The sequence below is a fragment of the Abramis brama genome (assembly GCF_963993115.1).
Source record: "Abramis brama genome assembly, chromosome: 11".
NCBI lineage: Eukaryota > Metazoa > Chordata > Actinopteri > Cypriniformes > Leuciscidae > Abramis > Abramis brama.
Window position 1 is genome coordinate 33,949,077 of NC_139973.1, and position 20,125 is coordinate 33,969,201.

Consider the following 20,125-nt stretch of genomic DNA (forward strand, 5'->3'; position numbering starts at 1 on the left):
GGAATGTAGAGAGACACTTAATCATATCTATAGACAGTCTTTGAATCCAAAGAATTCACTTCTTTTAAAGGAATAAAATACAACTTGTATCATTTATCCTTTGTATGCTTGTACATTAGAAAAGCACTTGGCGGGCGTAATAGTTGCTAACGAATTGGTCAGGTTTTTAAAGCAGCTATGATTATTATTACTGTACTTCATATAGATAGTACATTTTTACAAATACGTGGATTAATATAGGCTACAGTCAAATAGTTAGAATTGTCATGTAACTTTAATGTATTAATTTGCTACATTAACTATCGTAAGTGGTATCTGGTAACTTAACAATGAAAGGTAAATTAATTCAGTAATCAGCCTTGCCTTATCAAAAGCAATCGTCATCTTCACCTGATGTCTTTGTAGAGAGAGGCTGCAGTAAGAAGTGAGGGTGTAGTACCGGTTGGCTGGCACTGGTTCGCCTCCTGCGGGCTGCTGATTGGACAGCGCTCTATAACCTTATGCAGCGCACCACCACCTCGCAACCATTCGACCGCTCGCTCGTTCAATACACTAGTGATGGGCGATACTGCAAATTTCGGTACCGATCCGATACCAAGTAAATACAGGGCCAGTATCGCCGATATCGATACCGATACCAATACTTTTTCATTTTAAAAGCATGCACTTTAATTTGTATGCACTTTCCTGTGCTAGAGCAGTGTGTCATGATTTATGAGGTGAATGCATCATTAATATGATAAATCTGAATACGTTTTCATGACTACTAGGCCTAAATATTTTGTGATTTGTGCTCTCAACTCGCCTGTAATTATTAGTCAGTGACTTTTACAAAACGACCCTAATTACAGTACTAGCCTACTAGTACTAGCCTACTGTTCAAAAATTTGGGGTCTGTAAGATTTTTTATTCTCTTCTGCATTTATTTGATCAAAAATACAGTAAAAACTGTAATATTACAATTTAACATAGGCTATCTGTTTTCTATGCCATAGTAAACTGTAATTTATTCATGTGATCAAAGCTGAATTTTCGGCATCATTACTCCAGTCATGATGATATTTTTTAATATGCTGATTTGCTGCTCAGGAAACATTTCTTCTTATTATCAATGTTGAAAACAGTTTCATATTTTTGTGGAAACCATGATACATTTTATGCAGAATTATTTGATGAACAAAGTTGAAAGAACAATTTATATGAAGTAGATTTTTTTTAACAGTGTAAAACCCTTGACTGTCCCTTTTGATCAATTTAATGCATCGATCCTTGTTGAATAAAAATATTAATTTCATTTTTAAAAAAAACTTACTGACGTCAACATTTTGAACCGTTATGCACACTTTTGGTTTGTTTATTGCGAAATAACTCCCGATTGTTTCTCTGTGTCATCTAAGCAAGGCTTTGTTTCCAAAACGCACTGGGCCTGTGAGCTCAGCGAAGCACCAGCATCGAACGCTCTCTGTGATTGATTGGTTTTGTCTTGTATCCAGATGACTAGGAGAAAAAGTTCTATCCTACACAATTATCCGCTAACATTCGCTTTTTTCCACTTAGAAGCTTATTTTACGCACTGAATTGCGTGCTAAATTAATAAAAAATTACTGGTAAAAAAACACCCATTTGGATCGATATTTTTATGTGAGGATCGATCCTTTTTGATACCACGTCAGTATCGAAGTATCGATACTTCAGGATCGATCCGCCCATCACTACAATACACAGTCCATTCGCTTTGTGCTTTGCAGACAAATGGCTGGATTTCACCAAGGCAGATAATCTGACCGAAAAGGTAGGTTGCCTCGCATTGCCACGTTTTAGTTTACCGAGTGTGTCGAACTGCGTTTGTAGAGCGTCCTTTTCTTTAAGGTGAGAGGAGCAGCGCTACAATGATCATGTGATGTTATGTTTGTGGTTTTGGGTGAAAGGAGCGATGCACAAAGCATTCTCTGCGTATATTTTGTGATCTGTTATTAAGAGACCAGCATACATCTATTTTCATTCGTAAATATTATTAAATTGTTATGTTGCTAATATATAAATCACTAGCATGCAGTCCAAAATAGACTATTATTGTCATATATATATATATATATATATATATATATATATATATATATATATATATATATAAAACCTATATATAGGGCCTAGTAGATATTCATTAGATTTGCACTTCCAACAAGGTCTATTTAATCAATTTATTATTTATTTAGTTATTAGTAATTTAGTAATATATATATATATATATATATATATATATATATATATATATATATAAAACTAGCCTACTTATTTCTTTGCTACTTTCACTATCCCTCTAGTGACAGGTGACTGTTCCGTTGTCACTGGTAACTATTGCCAAATTATTTTGATAATTATTCACTATTTTGACAACTACTGACTAGTAGACTAACTATTGCAATTGTTGCTGATACCTGTTCCAGTTTTACTAGTAATTATTTATCAGGTGATACTAGTACTTCTTCTTTAGATTGGATCATTGGTTTGACTTGTTAAAGGTTTTTTAAAGGGTAATGGCATTGCCTTCTCATGAATAATAACCAATCACACATTTAAATCCAGTGTAAACTGTAAATCTAAAAACAAGTGCATCACATCTGTTAAATTCACCTAGCACTGATTTCAAACCTACAAAATAGTCTCTGAATTAAGATCTATTTTTCCCCATAAAATTAAAAATAACGTGCATTATCATAGACTGTTGCAGTGATGATGTATTTTTATAGGCCAACCCAGAAGTCTGGTTCCCTCTACCAATTTAAAGGGTAAAGGGTAAGGATTTTTTTTCTTTGGCTTTTGGACAACTACAAAAAAAAAAAAGCTCTAATTCTTGCACAGTTTGTTCATCATGATAATCTTCACAAATTAACAACTTTTATGAATTTTGAAGCCTAAATACAACATAGGCTATAAATGATCTATACCATGGTCGCATGACTTAAACGTCACCACCGTTACGCTTCCTACAACTTTTTCAGTCTCTTTTTAAAAACATTTTTCCTGAAAGTGTGTGATTCTAAACACAATACATAAACCATCGTATTCCATCAACATTGACATATGGTTTAACCCTGTGAAAAGTGTTTTCGTATTTGACGAGTCTTTAAAAGGATAGTTCACCTTACACAAAAATTTAAATTCTGTCATCATTTACTCACCCTCATGTGTCATTACAAACCTGATTTTTTTTTTTTTAAATTGGTTCAACGTTGGACCCCATTGGTTGTCATTGTATTGGCGGAAAAAAAAAAGTTTCAAATGATCTTCTTTTGTGTTTCACAGAAGAAAGAAAGTTTGGAACGAGACGAGGGTGAGTAATATCTCTTTAAGTCTTTGGTATAGATCCTAGGGCGAGGACAGCATGGGAAAGCAACAAATTGTCAATAGTATAATCAATATTGTGAAGACAGTTTTGTGTTCAAATGAGATCTACACCCCTGCCTGGAGGCCATATTTACATTTCAGATGATGAGATTTTTGTGACACTAGGTACTTTATATGGAGCTTTTTGAAATGAGTGCTGCTATGCATCATATTGTGCAGTTTGAATGGAGGCCATCCTACAGATCTGACCTCTGTCAGTCTGTTACTTTTTGTTTAGTGTAGAGAGAGGCTGTTGGCATGCTCTTAATACAGTCAGCTTTTCTTTTCTTTTTTTTACCATGATTTGGGTGGTTGACATGCTTTTGATTAAGTGCTTTTGGGGATTAATTCTGTTGAGCTATAGCAATTACACCCTCCTGCATAATCAAGAAACTTTTATGGATACTTTAAAGTTGTTGTACTGTAGCTAATTTAAGTTTTCTCATCCCTGTAAGCTGGCATGACATGACATTCCAAAAGGTATCTGAGATGCTGACTTAAATTTTGACTTTTACAGTAAATATTTAGGGCCCTTAATAGCGTATGTCTCTCGCCCTGAGGCCCTGATATAGCACATCTTTCTGAGCACCTAATTTCTTTTTTGATTGCACATTTATAGCAAAATTATTTAGTTACATTCAAATTTTACTTTCAATACATCTACATCTGTCAGTGTGTTTTTACTTTTTATAGTGATATTTCATAGTTATTGTGAAGTGAAAGGTATAAATTTCCATTCCTATATATTTTCCCTGACTTTCTCTTGCTGACGAATAAGTTTACTGCAGAACTGGTAATATAATGTCATGTTTTTTTGTTTTTGTTTTTTTGAAAACATAAAAATATAGAAAGTTTTCTGTGATGGGTAGGTTTAGGGGTTGGGTTATGGTTAGGGGACAGAATATACAGTTTGTACAGTATAAAAATTATTATGTCTACGGAAAGTCCTCATAAAACATGAATGTGTGTGTTTGGTGTGTGTTTGTGTGTTTGTGTGTGTGTGTGTGTGTGTGTGTGTGTGTGTGTGTGTGTGTGTGTTTGTTTATATTACATTGTGGGAACCAAATGGCCCCACAAGGATAGTAAAACCTGAGATCACCTCCATTGTGGGGACCAGCCAGCGGTCCCCATGAGGGAAATGGGTTAATAAACATACTAAATGATATTTTTTTGAAAATGTAAAAATGCAGAAAGTTTTCTGTGATGGGTAGGTTTAGGGGTAGGGTTAGTGTAAGGGGACAGAATATACAGTTTGTACTGTATAAAAACCATTACGTCTATGGAGAGTCCCCACAAAGATATGTGCGCCTGTTTGTGTGTGTGTGTGTGTGTGTGTGTGTGTGTGTGCCTGTTTTTCTATCCCGGTGCGGACTTCAACCTGAATGCACACAGACTCATGGGGACTCGTGTCACAGTGGGGACCTAAATTGAGGTCCCCATGGGTAAACAAGCTTATAAATCATACAGAAGTTTTTTTGGAAATGTAAAAATGCAGAAAGTTTTCTGTGATGGGTAGGTTTAGGGGTAGGGTTAGTGTAAGGAGATAGAATATACAGTTTGTACAGTATAAAAACCATTAAGTCTATGGAGAGTCCCCACAAAGATGGTGAACCAGACATGTGTGTGTTTGATTTCTATCTAAGTAGAGCAGCTTCTCTCAGAGCTAAGGGAGAACAAACCCACTTGCATACCAATTACACTTTCTTGTTTAAGCATTTCTTATCCACATTAATATTGAAATAGTGGAGAGTATCTTATTTCTAAAGTGCAGTTGAAACAGTTCTGATGTATATCAAAGCATTTATTAGAACCCAACAGGCTACCAATAATGTTAAATACATCAGTATTGAGACAGAAAGTGCTTCTGACCATGAAACGTTTGTCGCCTGCTGAGACTCGTTGGTTCATTGCCTATGGACTACTTGCACCACTACTTCCGAGTTCTACCTAGTACATATTGGGAGTTTCCGGTTAGAGCGTTCAGCGCACCCAGAGCATCAAATAACTAACTAAGACCAGAGAATGTCTAATAAGGGGAGAACTTCCACTCTCAGTAAACTTCCGGCTTCTGAACTGGTTGCAGTTCCACTCTGGTTCCATATGAGGGCGCTCACAGGACGAGTGCAGAATGAATGGAGGTCTATGGAGCTATACCCCTCAAAATCCACTTTTCTCAGGATATATTTTTTTGTCTAGTAATTTGAATGTTGTATTCGAAAGGAGATGCAAAGAAATTACACATTGCTGGGTGTTAGATTTTTTTAGAGTCACTTATTTGCTTTAAAAAGTCTTTTAAAATGTCAATGACGTCATACACATCGTACGTCCAGAGATACTGCTTTACGGCAGTCCTTCAGTCACTTTCGCGCTCTGCACTTTGTTTTCTCTCGAGGCATTGACAACACAGCTGACACAGGTAAAAAAAAACTTGGGCGAAAAAGTCCGCCTTAACATTCTGGTCCCACTTCGGATGCCACGATGCCATCAAGCGGTATCTCTGGTCGTAATCAGTCCTTCACTGACCAATCAGCATTCATTAGTAGAATGCTAACGTGTTATGGGCAACAACAATTCAACCTGTAAGAAATCGAAAGGACATAAGTACTCGTTCATTCTACTTTTGACCTATAACCCATGTTGAACTTGCAAAACCTACAATCAAATCTGAGATTTCTCAACGGCAATCGGGTGAAAGAGACATTTAGCCGTCTAGCTCCATAGACTCCCATTCATTTTGCACTCATGGGCGATCGCCCCCAGTGGAACTCTGGTGGAACTACAACCAAAATTCGGTACAATAGGACTTAATAGGGATTGGCCAGGCTCTCCGTAGACGGGCTCTGCTAAGACCAAACTTATTTAAAAAAACGAACACTTAAACTTAAATCAGCGTGATAAAAACTCCCTAAAATGACAGAAAACATCTTTGAAAAAAATATATTTTAAGTGTAATTTGATTGTTTAGTTTCCATCGCGTCCATTAGACTTCATGGGGAGTCGGGCTTTATGACCTATACTGGGACCAGCCACCGGGGGGTGATCGAGCCGCTTTGGCTTTACTTTTCAGCACTTGTGCGGCACGCTTGGTTTAGACGAACACTGAAGCTGTTGGGAAATAATGGCGTATTTTTAACAGCCACAGCTTTCTCAGATCGGCTTGGTTTGGATTAAAACTTCGTTACGATGAGTTTGGAAAATTCGTCACACAGTAAACATCAGAATATACCTTCTCCTGTCTATAAAAATTTCAGACACTCATTTTAGGTGGCATTTGTTCAACTCAAGTACATTGAAAGTAAACATAACCGGAAACAAGTGAGATGTACTATTTCCAAACGGAAGTGCGTCACGAAGCTCAGTGCAAGTGGTCCAATATTGATTTACATTTTTTTTTTTACTTGAGCTCTGCTAAATGTAAATGTGGGATTTGAACTAATTGACTTTATGTGTTTATGTGTTCAATGTGTTAATTTCCATTTTTTATTCTCTGAGGTCATTGTATATTATTTACTAACAATACGCTAGTAAACAATCACACAACGCACCAGGGGCCTGTACCATGATGGTAGTTGAACAAACTCAGGGTTACAGGATTAGTTTTGAATTGACAAAACCAAACCAATCCAACCAGGCTTTGTTGGTACTATGATGCTGATCATCAACTTTCTCTGTCAACTCAGGCTTTGATCCTGAGTTTAGGAGTTTAGGTGTGACATCAGTAGCGAACAGCCAATCACATGCTGAGAAAGAGTGAAACTGAGATTCATTTCTCGCGAGAGAAGCAGCGCGATTCACTACAGAATATTACGAGATTGAAAAATATAAAGAATTTAAACAAATTTGCACAGCAAGAAGAAAATAGCTGTCTATGAAACAGGACAACTAAAATAAAAAGTCTTGCTATATCAGTGCAAGTAAAAGTTGTGAAGTTAGTTTATACATTTGATAAAGGTAGAGAAAATGTAACATTTAAGCTCACATGTAGTCATTTTATAGCTTTATCTATTGATTCTAAAGCATATTTATATTACCTTTATATATTTATTCAGTTAAACTGTGCGTAATAATAATTGATCAACTAAAATTGTACATGTGTGATCAATTAAGGGTACAATAATTACATAAATAATATCTAAATCATACAAAATTATTATTCTAAATAAGCATTACTAAAAGCCGGACGATTTTGTCTTTAAAAATCATTTGCTGTGAAGTGATCTTTAATTTGGAGTGGAAACAGGTGGAGTGCCTTTATCGCATCAGACATGTCACTTTGTTCACAGCTGATTGGTCCAAGTTCGGTTTGCAACCTCTTTCCTGGAGCATAACCTGCCCCGGACCAGGTTAGCCGTGGAGCGCAAGTTACTATGGCGATGAACACTGCTAAAATCCAAACCACTTTCATGGTGCCTAAAACCCAGGGTTGGCGCAAACTAAACTGAAACGTATCGGGCTAGCCACCTAAACCGGCTTCAAGGTATAGGCCCGTGCATTATTCACTTTGTATTTTAATAAGTCCCCTTTTTAAACCTGGTAATTATGTAAATATGAAATTGTGTCCCTTGGAACGTGGCCAAATCAATTCAAATTCCAACTCATCAACTGAATTGAATAATCCTGAGCTGGTTTGATTTGGAACATGCATTTTTAGATTTTTTAGAGAGTATGTAATTACTATATATAATTTAATTCTATATATATAACAAATATATGTATTATGTTTTTGCTATTTGTTTATTTTGAATTAACAATATGAGTGAGTGGGGGGAAAAAACATGTCAGCCATTGCTGTTGAAGCCATTGCCAGGAAGGATACATACACACAGCCTCAAGATTTATTATAAGTGAGAGAATCCGTTTCCAGTATCTGTTTATTGATCAGTAAATCACAGAAAGCCTTACGTTAGCAAACACAATTATACACATGACAAATATGCAGCTATTGAACCGAGAAATATGGTTTAGTCTCTGGCAGACATTATTTACTTTCATTCATAACAGACAGAGTCAGTCAGACAGCGAGAAAGAGAAGAGACCAATACAACATCGACTGTTTTTTGTTTGTTTGTTTTTTTATAATTATAATTAAAGAAAAAAGAAGAAAAAAAGAAAGATTTGCCAGTGGAGTAAGAAAAAAATATATTCAGTTACATTTTTATTTGTTTTAAGATTATAATATGATTAGATATTTTTACTGAAAACAAACCAAAAAAATACTGACTTTTTTGCAGTGCATTTACAGCTTAATATAGTGGTAGCAGTAATGGTCTGTGGAAGCTGACTCAATATGTGAATCAAATTATGTCTGCTAGAGTCTAAAACCATAATCCCCATCCATCAGTATTCAGCCGCCTGTCTAATTTGCCAATAATATGAAGTGTCTGAATGTAAATGTCCAGTTTGTATTTTGTATTTATCATTGGTAATGCTGCTATGACCCAAAACATATCCAGGCATATATTATTAGCTACTAGGTAAGAAAACAAAATATATCTTTCTTCAGTATCTCTCTCCTTCTCCCAAAATTGAAAATTTGGTAATCATTTATTCACTCTCGTCATGTCATTCCAACCACCCATGGCTCTTTCTGCCATGAAACACAAAGGAAAGAATTTTGAAAAATATCCTGGACACTTTTCTATACAATGAAAGAAATTGGAAAATCGGGTGATTGTGCTCCTGTTATGGTTGTTGGTTCACTGTCATGTTTTCATGTCTTTTATTTTGAAGTTTTCTCATTGTCATGTTTCTTGTCATGTCATATGATCAGGTCATGTGCTTCTTTTGCTCTTGGTGTGTTGGACTACTGCTCTTGACTGAATAACTTTTTTAAGCTTTAATAAGAATACATTTATATTTCATTTATATAGTGAAGACAATATTTAATTTTTTTTTCTGTACTAATGTACATGTTAAATAAGCCTGTTGTACTTGAAAAACTTAATTTGTTTAATTCATATTTTTGTCATATTGTATTTGTCCTATTTTTTTCATATTGTATTTGTCCTATTTTTTGTAATTTGCTTCTTTTTTCTTATTTTTAATAACAGAAATGAGATAAAATAACACAAAATTAGTATTTGTTGTTATCGCCCACCCCTACTTACAGGTGTATTTTGTCATTGGTCTTTGTGTATATATAGCCCTCATTGTATTTATTCATGTTTTGTCATGCACATGGGTTCGGACTACTCGCCTCCCTTGGACTTATGTGACCACTCCAAAAGTACAAAAAAAAGCAGTAACAGCCATACCATAACAGTAGGCCATAGGATTATTATATTAAATTATATTATATTCGCTGCATATGATATCCCACAGTCCTTTGTATGCAGTTTGTTGTGTAACTAATTAGCTCAAAGAGGAAATATGAATAATTAATCATAACTTGTTATGATCAATTATGAATATTTGAATCTGTTAATCTGGTTAACTTGATGTAGCTAAATTACTATTGCAATTAACCAGTTCGTCCAGCTAACACTTTTGATTATTCATTAATTTTAAGAAAAGGGTATTTTCATGGCCACAGAAAAATAATTCTTTCTTAACCCTCTGAGGTCGGCAATCACGCCGGCGTGATTTGCTCTGTTTTTTTGTGTATTATATTGTGTATACTCACAATAAAAACAAAGTGTTGTGCTTTTTGCCAAATAAAGAAAAATAAACACGAAGCAAGTTCTGCCTTCTCTCTGTCAGTTAAGTCCATTCTGAAACGCGTCCGAAAATGAACAATAACTCAGCGAATACTCAGTCAAACAGACATACAGACACACAGGCATGAAGCTTGAATTCTCTTCTTTTAAATGAAGTAATTTATATTAAAAAAACAAATATTCTCAGTTCATGTAATCTTTAAGAAAAGAGCGAGATGTCAGTCCTTCTCATCTCATCTAATTATTTTTAATGTGACCCCGCCCACGGAGAGCGCGCGCTATTCAAATGCAAATTACCGAGGCAATCCACGCAAACCTGTGAACGCCCCCATATCAGCTCGAGAAAACACACGTTTAATCAGATCATTGTACATGTTTACACGGTCTCGCAGCGCTGTGAGGAATAATAATAATGGAAAATGTACCTCAGAAGTGCGGGTATTTCGAGGAGCAAGGATCCGACTGAGCTGAGGAATACTGAAGTAAGTTTTTTTTCCTTCTCAAGTGAATCGCGTTTCTGTTTGTGAATGAATGAATGGCAGAGATGCGCGCTGTTTACCACAGCTTGCAAAAAGACAGTTTAAATTGCGTTTCTGTGTGTGAATGAATGATGATGTTTTAGCAAACTGTATTGCTATACTGACATGAGTAAAAATCGACTGAAATATGTTGAAATAAAATGTAGGCTATTTGTATAAGCAACGTATTAAACTGCAAATTAACATTTATATGCCCTAATATTTCATAAAAACATTGTTACACTCAGGCGTTTTTGTGTGTGAATGAATGTTTCGCTTTTAGCAAACTGTATTGCTATACTGAGTAAAAATCGACTGAAATATGTTGAAATAAAATGTATTTGTATAAGCAACGTATTAAACTGCAAATTAACATTTATATTTCTTATAATAAAAACGAAAGACCTATGTTACAGACATATGAAAGACAACATTTCGTTGATTAGTTTTGGATAGATTATACATTTTTACTGTAAAATATCTGCCACCTCAAATAAGCTTTTGTTTGCCAATTTTTGCTCATATGTTAAATATAGTAGCCTATGTTTTGTCAAAAATAAAGTAATCAAATAATCAATCAAATCCTTAACTTTGAAATATGTATGATAAAATGTATACTTTAGTTTTTACAAAGAAAGATTACACTTGAATTGTTGTTGTAATTGTAACCTTTTTAATAAAAAAAATATATTTACAAGGTAGATGTAAACAAACTTAAAGGTAAATATAAGCCTTTTCTTTAAATAATTTTTACAGCGCTTAGAGGATGTAACAAGACCAGAAATCGTTAAATTGACTTTGCGGCAAGCAGAGAATCAGAACCAAATATGTATTGTGCACAAGTTTTATTAACTAAATCACAAACACAACTAATCTCACACACGTACAGCAACCAGCATAAGCAGAGGAGGAACTTGTGTGGAGGCTTTAAATCTCTGAGGATCTCCTCTCCTCCTAGGGGTTAGTGAGCCAATCGTACTTAAGCTTTCGGAGGGAAAGATTTACGGCTCTTTGTGTTCTTACAGGGCATTTGCATATGTAACTGGATTGGGTGCTGCATAGACATAAACATATGATATACACAATCATGCAGGGCATCAAAATACAAATTCTTAGATACCCAGAAAAATATATATGTGATCTTAATTAATCGAATAATTATAACACATTCATCACAGGATTGATACAAGCAAAAGCACTATAAAAGAATGTGTGACCACATAGGGAAATGGGATGCATGATTGTATATGTCTCGAGTGATTATAGGAATAGGGTACATTATCTAATAATTCTATCATGATGCATGCATAGAACAAAATGCAATACAAGAGACACCATACCAGACAGTAATAACAAATACACACAATGTCCTGGGATGCATGTTCATTTATAGATCAGTTCGTCAATAAATTAATGCAGGAAAGTCTGTTTTAAGGGCTATGGGTCTTTCCTATGGCCTGATTCAAATGACTTCAAATGAGCTCTGCATTCTTTTTAGTCATAAGACCATGGCAACTAGAGGCCTGGTTCTATTACTTTGGGGATTGTAACAGACACCTTGTTTTGTGGTCGGTGAGGGGTTTTAAAGATTATTTGTTAAATATAACAAATACTTGTGTCTGATTTGTCTCAGTCGTTTTAGGTGCTTAGTGGAATTTAAAGGAGTGCTTAAGGAATACTTGATTAAGTGAAGTCTTAACTGACTGGGCAACACTGTATGGGTTTAGAATGACATGAGAGTTAATGATGACAGAATTTAATATTTTGGGTAAACTATCTATCCATTTAAAGATGAAGGAGAGAGAAATTACCAATATTGAGAAGGATATATATATATATATATATATATATATATATATATATATATATATTATGTGTTCTTAGCTGCCATGAAACAATCTGGATAGTTTTCTGGATGTATGTATGTAATGTTTTCAGACAAGTGTAATTCTTTAAAGCATGCACAAAAGACTGATTTAATGTTTAAATGTACTTAAAGTAAAACTTTTAATTTGGCATTATTAAAAAGTGATTAAAAAAACTGTACTTAAGTGTGTTGAGTCATGAAAGTATTCTCTTTAAGTACATTTAAGTGGCATTTTATTTCATCAATAATATATAATCTGTAATTACAGTTTTTTTTATATATACTTTGATTTGAAGTACACTTGAAGTGCACATTCAACAATTAAGCACAAGTTTTTTTCACAAGGATATACTCAGAGGAAATGGTTAATGACCCAGAAACAATTTCATGCATATGCAAATTTACTGCTAGAGAGACACACACAAACATGCACATTGGGTTTTCATGTTTTATGGGGACTTTCCATAGACAATTATTTATATACAGTACAAACTTTATTTCTATCCCCTAAACCTACCATATACAGAACATTTTCTGCATCACCTAGTATGATTTATAAGCTGTTTTCTTCATGAGGACCAAAAAATGTCCCCACAAGGACAAGGATTTTGAATATTGCCATCTTTGTGGTAATGTTATGATTTGTCCACACACACACACACGCACGCGCGCACACACACACACACACACACACACAGTTCCAGGAAGTACAGACTTGCTAAATCAGTATGTAATGTGTATCACTTCAGAGGTTGTTCTTTAGCTTACATACTGTGGCATTTGCAGCATTTGCATGTATCTGACCTTTATAAAGAAAAGGACAGGGAGGCTGGTGTTGATCTGATGCAAAGAAGGAGGAATCAAGATGAAGAAAATATTGTTTGTATAGTGGAGACTCTTGCACCCTGTCTTATTTTTAGGACCAAAACCCATCATTCTATCTATCAGTCAACAAATCTCTTTCCATTCTGCCATCATCCTTTGCTATTTCTACTTACATTGATTTGACATACCTATTAATAAACATTTTATCAAATGCCTGTAACCTGTAAAGGCCTAGGCCTAGATTAGAAAGTGCTGTTTGTCTGTAAAAACGGTAATTTTTTTAAATATGATTACATTTTAAAATAATTGTTTTGTATTTTATTATGTTTTAAAATGTAATTTATTCCTGTGATGGCAAAGCTGAATTTTTAGAGGCCATTACTTCATTTTTCAATTATAAAAAGATGTGTACAAATATGTGGTTAATTTTGTCATAGTGTTTGTCCCCAGACTTTTATCTTACTTCCTGTCCTGAGTGCCATGTTTGTAGTTTGTTGTAGTTTGTTGTAGTTTTTCCCGGTGATTAGTCCCCGATTGTTCCCAGGTGTGTCTTGTTCGCTTGCTTCCTCTGTTCTTTGTTGGTTGTTGTCCTTCCATGAATGTCGTTTGTACTATAGTTTTCTGTAGCATTGCATAGACAGTCATTTTTAAAGTTAAAGTCAAATTAAAGTTCTAATTTGATTTATCTTTCACAAAAACCTGCTGTTATAACAGGGGTGTTTAGACTTTTTATATGCACTGTATGTTAAGTTATATTTAATTATTTGGCAGACTCTTTTATCCAAAAAAGTGACTTAAATTGCATTAAATACCCCTTTATTATTCAGATTTTTTTTTTTATTGAAAAGGTGGAAGAAACACTTCAGTCCAGATTGCAGAATATCTGTAGTATGTGTGGCACAGGGTTATTATCGTTACCTGGAACTAAAACCATTTTTAAAAAATCATTACTTGAAATAAAATAAGCATTAACTGAAATAAAATATTAAAAAAGTAAACTTTTTCAGCTATTTGCCAAGGCAATATTTCTTATTTTAGTTTAGTTTATGTTGTTAAAGGGATGGTTCGGAGTAAAATCAACCTTATAGGGTCCTTTGCACCATGACCTTGAGCCAAACATTATACAAACTATAATAGTACTGTACACTACTGTATATATGATACTAAAATAACATTGGTGTGGCAAATTATGCTAGGTGTCTTATGTGCTGAAGATGCTTTATACTGACTAACACAGAAAACAGCAGTGGCCCAGTCTCTCCGGTATCTAACCAAGGTTAATCGAGGTTCATAGAAACATTACAGGCCAGAAAAAAAGGATGAGTCGCTTTTCTCTCCCAAGTGAGGTTCAGAGGGAGCAGACGGGCTCGCAAATCGCCTCTGGCTCTGCTGTTGGAATCCTTCCCAGACATTTGCTGCTGATGTTGTTGTTTGTTCGTCTTTTGTGTTTTCAGGTGCATAATATCTGCTGAAGTGCAATTTTGTAATAGAGACAGATAGATCTTTTCACCAGGTCTGCCTTTAGTTTACAGTCCCACCCGCAGCACCATCTGTTTATGTGCATTTTTGTGGGGGATTTCATTAAAAAGTAGGGGAGACTGGGGACTGTTGCAACAGGGGATGGTTGCAACATGTAATTTTTCTCCAATCAGAAAGAAGCAAGAGTGATGACACTCACACTGCACATGCACAGTTAGACCCTCCCCCCACCAAGAAGACAGTAGACATATTCAACATCTGCTGCTGCATTTATTGAACAAAGCTTGTTTTGGAGGTATGAAAGTAAATTTTTTCATGAGATGTATTTTTGTAATTCTGTCCTGACATTTTGTATGAATTAATCAAAACTTACTTAGTTTGAATTATTGTTGTGTTGACTTCTAAGTGACATGGTTAGCATGTGTCAAAATCAGTGTGTCTAGCAGGCATATGATGTTCTGTCATGGCTGATAGGGTTGGGGACGGTTGCAACAAGTTATAAATTGCATGTTTAATAAAAGTTTGTTGCATTGCAAATTGTTAAATTCTTCCTGTCTGACACTGAAATATGGAGAGATTGAATAGCATCTGTAACACATGCACACTGAATCTATGTAGGCCTATGTTCTACACATAAACAAACAAAACTCAATAACTGTTATTTGATAAATATGACTAAATAAATAAATAATAGGCTACAATGATATTATTGTATAAATAAATAATACTATAATATTATTGTAGGCCTAAAACAGTTAATATTTTCAGAATTCTATGCTCATTGAGACAAAAAGCTAAAGTTAATTGAAATTTAAGGTATTTTTAACATGTTGCAACCGTCCCCTGGGTCGGGGTCAGTTGCAACATCTGGCTTCTTCCATTCAAATAAATACTGTGAACGATATGTCATATATAATCATCTTTAAATGGCATGGGTAATTAGCAGACAGATGCAAGTTTAATATATACACATTTGGTTGGTCTAGTCCAAATAGAGTAACTGAGAGAAATGTGTCATTTAAAAAAGTTCATTTAAATTCAAAGGCCCATTTATAAAGAGAGCCATTTAAAAGCCATTCAAAAACTGTTTGAACAAATCGAATGAATTAATGATTTAGTGACTTACTGGCAGTTTTAGTTATAGAGTAGAGTATCATTTCATAATTTGTTTTAAAAAAAATATATCATATTTTGGGGATAGTTTGCCCAAAAATGAAAATTGAGTTTATTTATTTTACATTTACTCACCCTCATGTTGTTTCAAACCTGTATGACTTTCTTTCTTTTGTGGAACCTAAAAGAAGATATTTTGAAGAATGTTGGTAACCAAACTGTTTTGGTCTGTGTACATATATATATATATATATATATATATATATATATATATATATATATATATATATATATATATATATATATATATATATATATATATATATATAATACCAATTCCGATGCAGCTTCTGAAAAAAATAAATCATTGCCGTTGTAGCCTAAAAGTCTATGTGTAATAAATTCTATGTTGAATCAAATAAAATATTTCTTTCTAAAGCTACTTTTTGTAATGTCTTTTTAGTGCTTTTCTCATTTAACACAATAATGACTTTAAATCATCTTTTTGGGGTAATTTCTCACATCATGTAATTAGATAAAAAAAAAATGAATGGCTTGATAGCCCTATGTATGTATGGATGGATGGATGGATGGATGGATGGATGGATGGATGGATGGATGGATGGATGGATGGATGGATGGATGGATGGATGGATGGATGGATGGATGGATGGATGGATGGATGGATAGATAGATAGATAGATAGATTTTTATAGTTAAAATAAGGCAGCTGAGATTGTCAGAACTTTACGGTACAAAAAACACCGTAGCAAAATTTTAAAAGACAACCACCATAAAAACACAGGTGGTAATGAGAAAATCCTCATGTTGACTAGTTCATCAGTAATTTTCCACACACACACACACACACACACAAAAGTAGCTTTTCCACAAGTTAATACTAATATAGCCTATAGAAGGTGCATGGTGTCACACACAAATACACACCATCATCACAAACACTAAAATACACAATAAATATTAATTTAACAACATAAGATGTGACATAAAAGTATAATGTACATAACTAATAACAAAGCACTAAGAATAAACGTTTAATTGATGAAAAACCATCAAATGGGTTCTGTCACACAGAAAATTCTAGGAATGTCAATTTACTTTATTGTAAATTACATGACGACATGTTCTTTTTCACTTCCAATATTGTACATTTAACAGTATTTTACTGTAAAATGACATGAAATGTCTGATTAGATCTACAGATTTTGACTGTATAGAGTAAAGCATCTTATAGTTAATCAATTGACAGGGTTTTACTATTATTTTATTTATACTATTCATTTTATATAATATCCTGGATATATAGACATGGTTTTATAAAGATTATACTGAAGTCCATAAGATATTTACTGTACATGTCTAATTCTAACAAATTTATACTTGCGTACAGTTTATTTTTGTAAGTATTATATTTATAGAATTGTCTGTTTAATAAATCAGATAAAGTACAGTAACTGGAGATCCTAAGATGCTGAGAGGGCTAGAATGATGATCATGTGATATCAGGTGTGTGTGTGTGTGTGTGTGTGTGTGTGTGTATGTGTGTTACAGTACATACAACATTCAGATACATTTAATTTTTCTATATTTTTCTGTTTTTCTGTTTTAGATTCGCTTTCACACTCAAATCTGGGAAGACAACAAACCCCCTAAAGAGGACAGCTTGGCATTCGGCTGCACCTGAACTGAGCATCTCTATCCACTCCACCCCATATGCTTTATTAATTATGTCGGAACAGACGCAATGCAGTGAAGACCCACAGTGATTAGAAGGTCAATCATAATGAAGTGGATTCAAATCTCAGCAGATCAGAAGAGTATAGAAGCTTCTAGAAACATCTAGAACAGTGGTTCTTAATCATTTTGACTCAAAGTCTGCTCATTGTCTAACACAATTTTAGATGGGATATTTCTATTAGAATTATGAAAAAGCTGTCTTGTTCTTAATTGTTTTTATAAACAAAAATAGATACTTAATGAGGGAGGGAGGGAGGGAGGGAGGGGTGGATATATGATTTCTAGATTTGATGTATTTTTAAGCATTTTAATAAAGTTGAATTGTTTTAATTTATTAGTAATATTATTAATATAAATTGAATTAATAATAATAATAATAATATATTAATTTGAATAACTGGTTGCACTTTATTTTACAGTACTTGCACTTACATGTACTTACCTAAGAAAGTACTGGTTAATATAAGGTAACTACATGTGTTTAAGGGATACTTCACCGATTAGCATTAAGCTTTGTATCAGTAGAAACCTGGTAGTATTTTCGAATGACCGTGCTTCCCTCCCTCATGTCCCCCTGAGATGAGAGATTTCTGTATTGTGTGTCTGGAAAAAAACCTCTGATGACGCAAAATTTGTCATTTTGCGTCATCGGAGGCTTTTTTGGCCAGAGGCGAGAGACTACAGCCAGTAGGAGGAGCTCGTTCCGCATGTTTTCAACCCGCCCATAGGGGGATCTCACGATAAAACGGCGTCTTTTCAGTTTCGAGTCAACTATAGCCTAGTTGTATAATTTCTTCCGATACTTCCGATACTGAGTGGCCTCGTAGGGCAGCAAATCAAGTGCATTCTGGGAGTTGTTGTATTTCATCCACATGAGCCAAAAATACATTTTCTGGCTTTTCTCAGTCTAGAAGGCACCAACTTCTATAATAATTTCACATTTCTACTAAATAAATGACCCAATTTAAATACACATTCATCTTTCCAGCGGTGAAATATCCCTTTAAGATTAGGTTTCGGTGAAGGTTCAGGGTTAGTATCTAGTTATTACCTAGTTATTTTAATTACTATAAAAAGTACATAGTATGTACATGGGGAACAGGATTGTAAAATAAAGTGCTACAAATAATTTTAAGTCATCCCTTGGAAGTTTGCTGATGCACCTAATTGGTCCTGGCCACTTGGTTGAGAACCACCTATCTAGAATGAGAAAAGAGAATGCTTTCTTTGTCCTTTTTCAATAACTGCATATGAAAGAACATAGATATCTATTTAAATAACAAGAGATAATTGGTGGCATTTGGTACATGAGGAAAATGTTAAGTAATGTTTGTGTTTCCAGAACGAATACATCTGAGCAAAACTAAACCAGCACTGACATCAAAAGATGGAGGGCTTGTGCTCATTTGAGCCATGTTTTCCAAATAACTACACGTGATTGGCCTGTGGGCTGAACACGTGTGATTGGCAGGTGATCCAGCCACTGACGAGATGCCATCCAAGGTGTCATGCCTGTATTTGCTGACTGTGGTCTGCTGGGCCAGTGCTCTGTGGTATCTCAGCGGCTCCCGGCCCTCAACCACCTACGTGGGTCAGATGACCTTCGTCCGCAAGCCGCTCCCGCGACTCTCGAAGAACGACACGCTCAGCAATATCCGCACACGTACTCTGAACCCACACAATTTCAAGTTCCTCATCAATGAGCCCAAAAAATGTGAAGGCACAACTCCCTTTCTTGTCCTCCTCATCAGCACCAACCACAAGGAGTTTGACGCCCGGCAGGCGATCCGGGAGACGTGGGGAGATGAGAACATATTCAGCGATGTTCGCATTGTGACGCTGTTTCTTCTCGGGTTCAGCACTGAACCTGTGCTCAACCAGATGGTGGAACAAGAGAGCCAGATCTTCCATGACATCCTAGTCGAGGACTTTGTGGATTCCTACCACAATTTGACCCTGAAGACTCTCATGGGGATGCGGTGGGTGTCCTCATTCTGCCCAAATGCACAGTACGTCATGAAAACCGACAGTGATATATTTGTCAACATGGACAACTTAGTGTTTAACCTTCTGAAACCCAACACCAAACCAAGGCACCGCTTTTTCACGGGGCGCGTGATAAACGGAGGACCCATACGTGATGTTCACAGCAAGTGGTTCATGTCTAGAGAGCTCTACCCTGAAAGCAGGTACCCTGCTTTTTGCTCTGGGACTGGATACGTGTTCTCCGGAGACATGGCGGAGCTGCTCTATAAGACCTCCCTTCATACGAGACTCCTACATCTGGAGGATGTGTACGTGGGACTTTGCCTGCGGAAACTAGGCATTCAGCCCTTCCAGAACAATGGATTCAATCACTGGAAAATGACCTATAGTCTATGCCGCTACCGAAAAGTTTTGACTGTACATCAGATTTCACCAGAGGAGATACTGAGAATATGGAACGATATGTCCAACAAGAAACATCTCAAATGCTAACAAATAGTTGAGGAATATGTTGATAAAACCTAAGACAATATGTG

The 20,125-nt window shown here is 35.2% G+C and overlaps 1 protein-coding gene across 3 annotated transcripts; it reads left to right on the forward strand.

Moving 5' to 3' along the window:
• The first annotated feature begins 414 nt into the window (after positions 1–414).
• Positions 415–20,101, forward strand: b3galt1a (UDP-Gal:betaGlcNAc beta 1,3-galactosyltransferase, polypeptide 1a). 3 transcript variants are annotated; one of them, XM_084129554.1, is made up of 5 exons: positions 415–555; positions 1,726–1,792; positions 3,307–3,334; positions 17,476–17,639; positions 18,946–20,101. In XM_084129554.1, exon 5 carries the CDS (start codon positions 19,095–19,097, stop codon positions 20,079–20,081), a length of 987 nt encoding a protein of 328 aa, XP_083985680.1. In that variant the 5' UTR covers positions 415–555; positions 1,726–1,792; positions 3,307–3,334; positions 17,476–17,639; positions 18,946–19,094; the 3' UTR covers positions 20,082–20,101. The 3 variants fall into 3 exon arrangements, with proteins under 3 accessions (XP_083985680.1, XP_083985681.1, XP_083985682.1); XM_084129555.1 differs by lacking the exon at positions 3,307–3,334; XM_084129556.1 differs by lacking the exons at positions 415–555; positions 1,726–1,792; positions 3,307–3,334 and adding an exon at positions 14,110–15,027.
• The last annotated feature ends 24 nt before the right edge of the window (positions 20,102–20,125 follow it).

What these genes read in the sequence shown, in the direction of transcription:
- b3galt1a (XM_084129554.1), top strand. Translation starts at nt 19,095, where the DNA reads ATGCCATCCAAGGTGTCATGCCTGTATTTGCTGACTGTGGTCTGCTGG.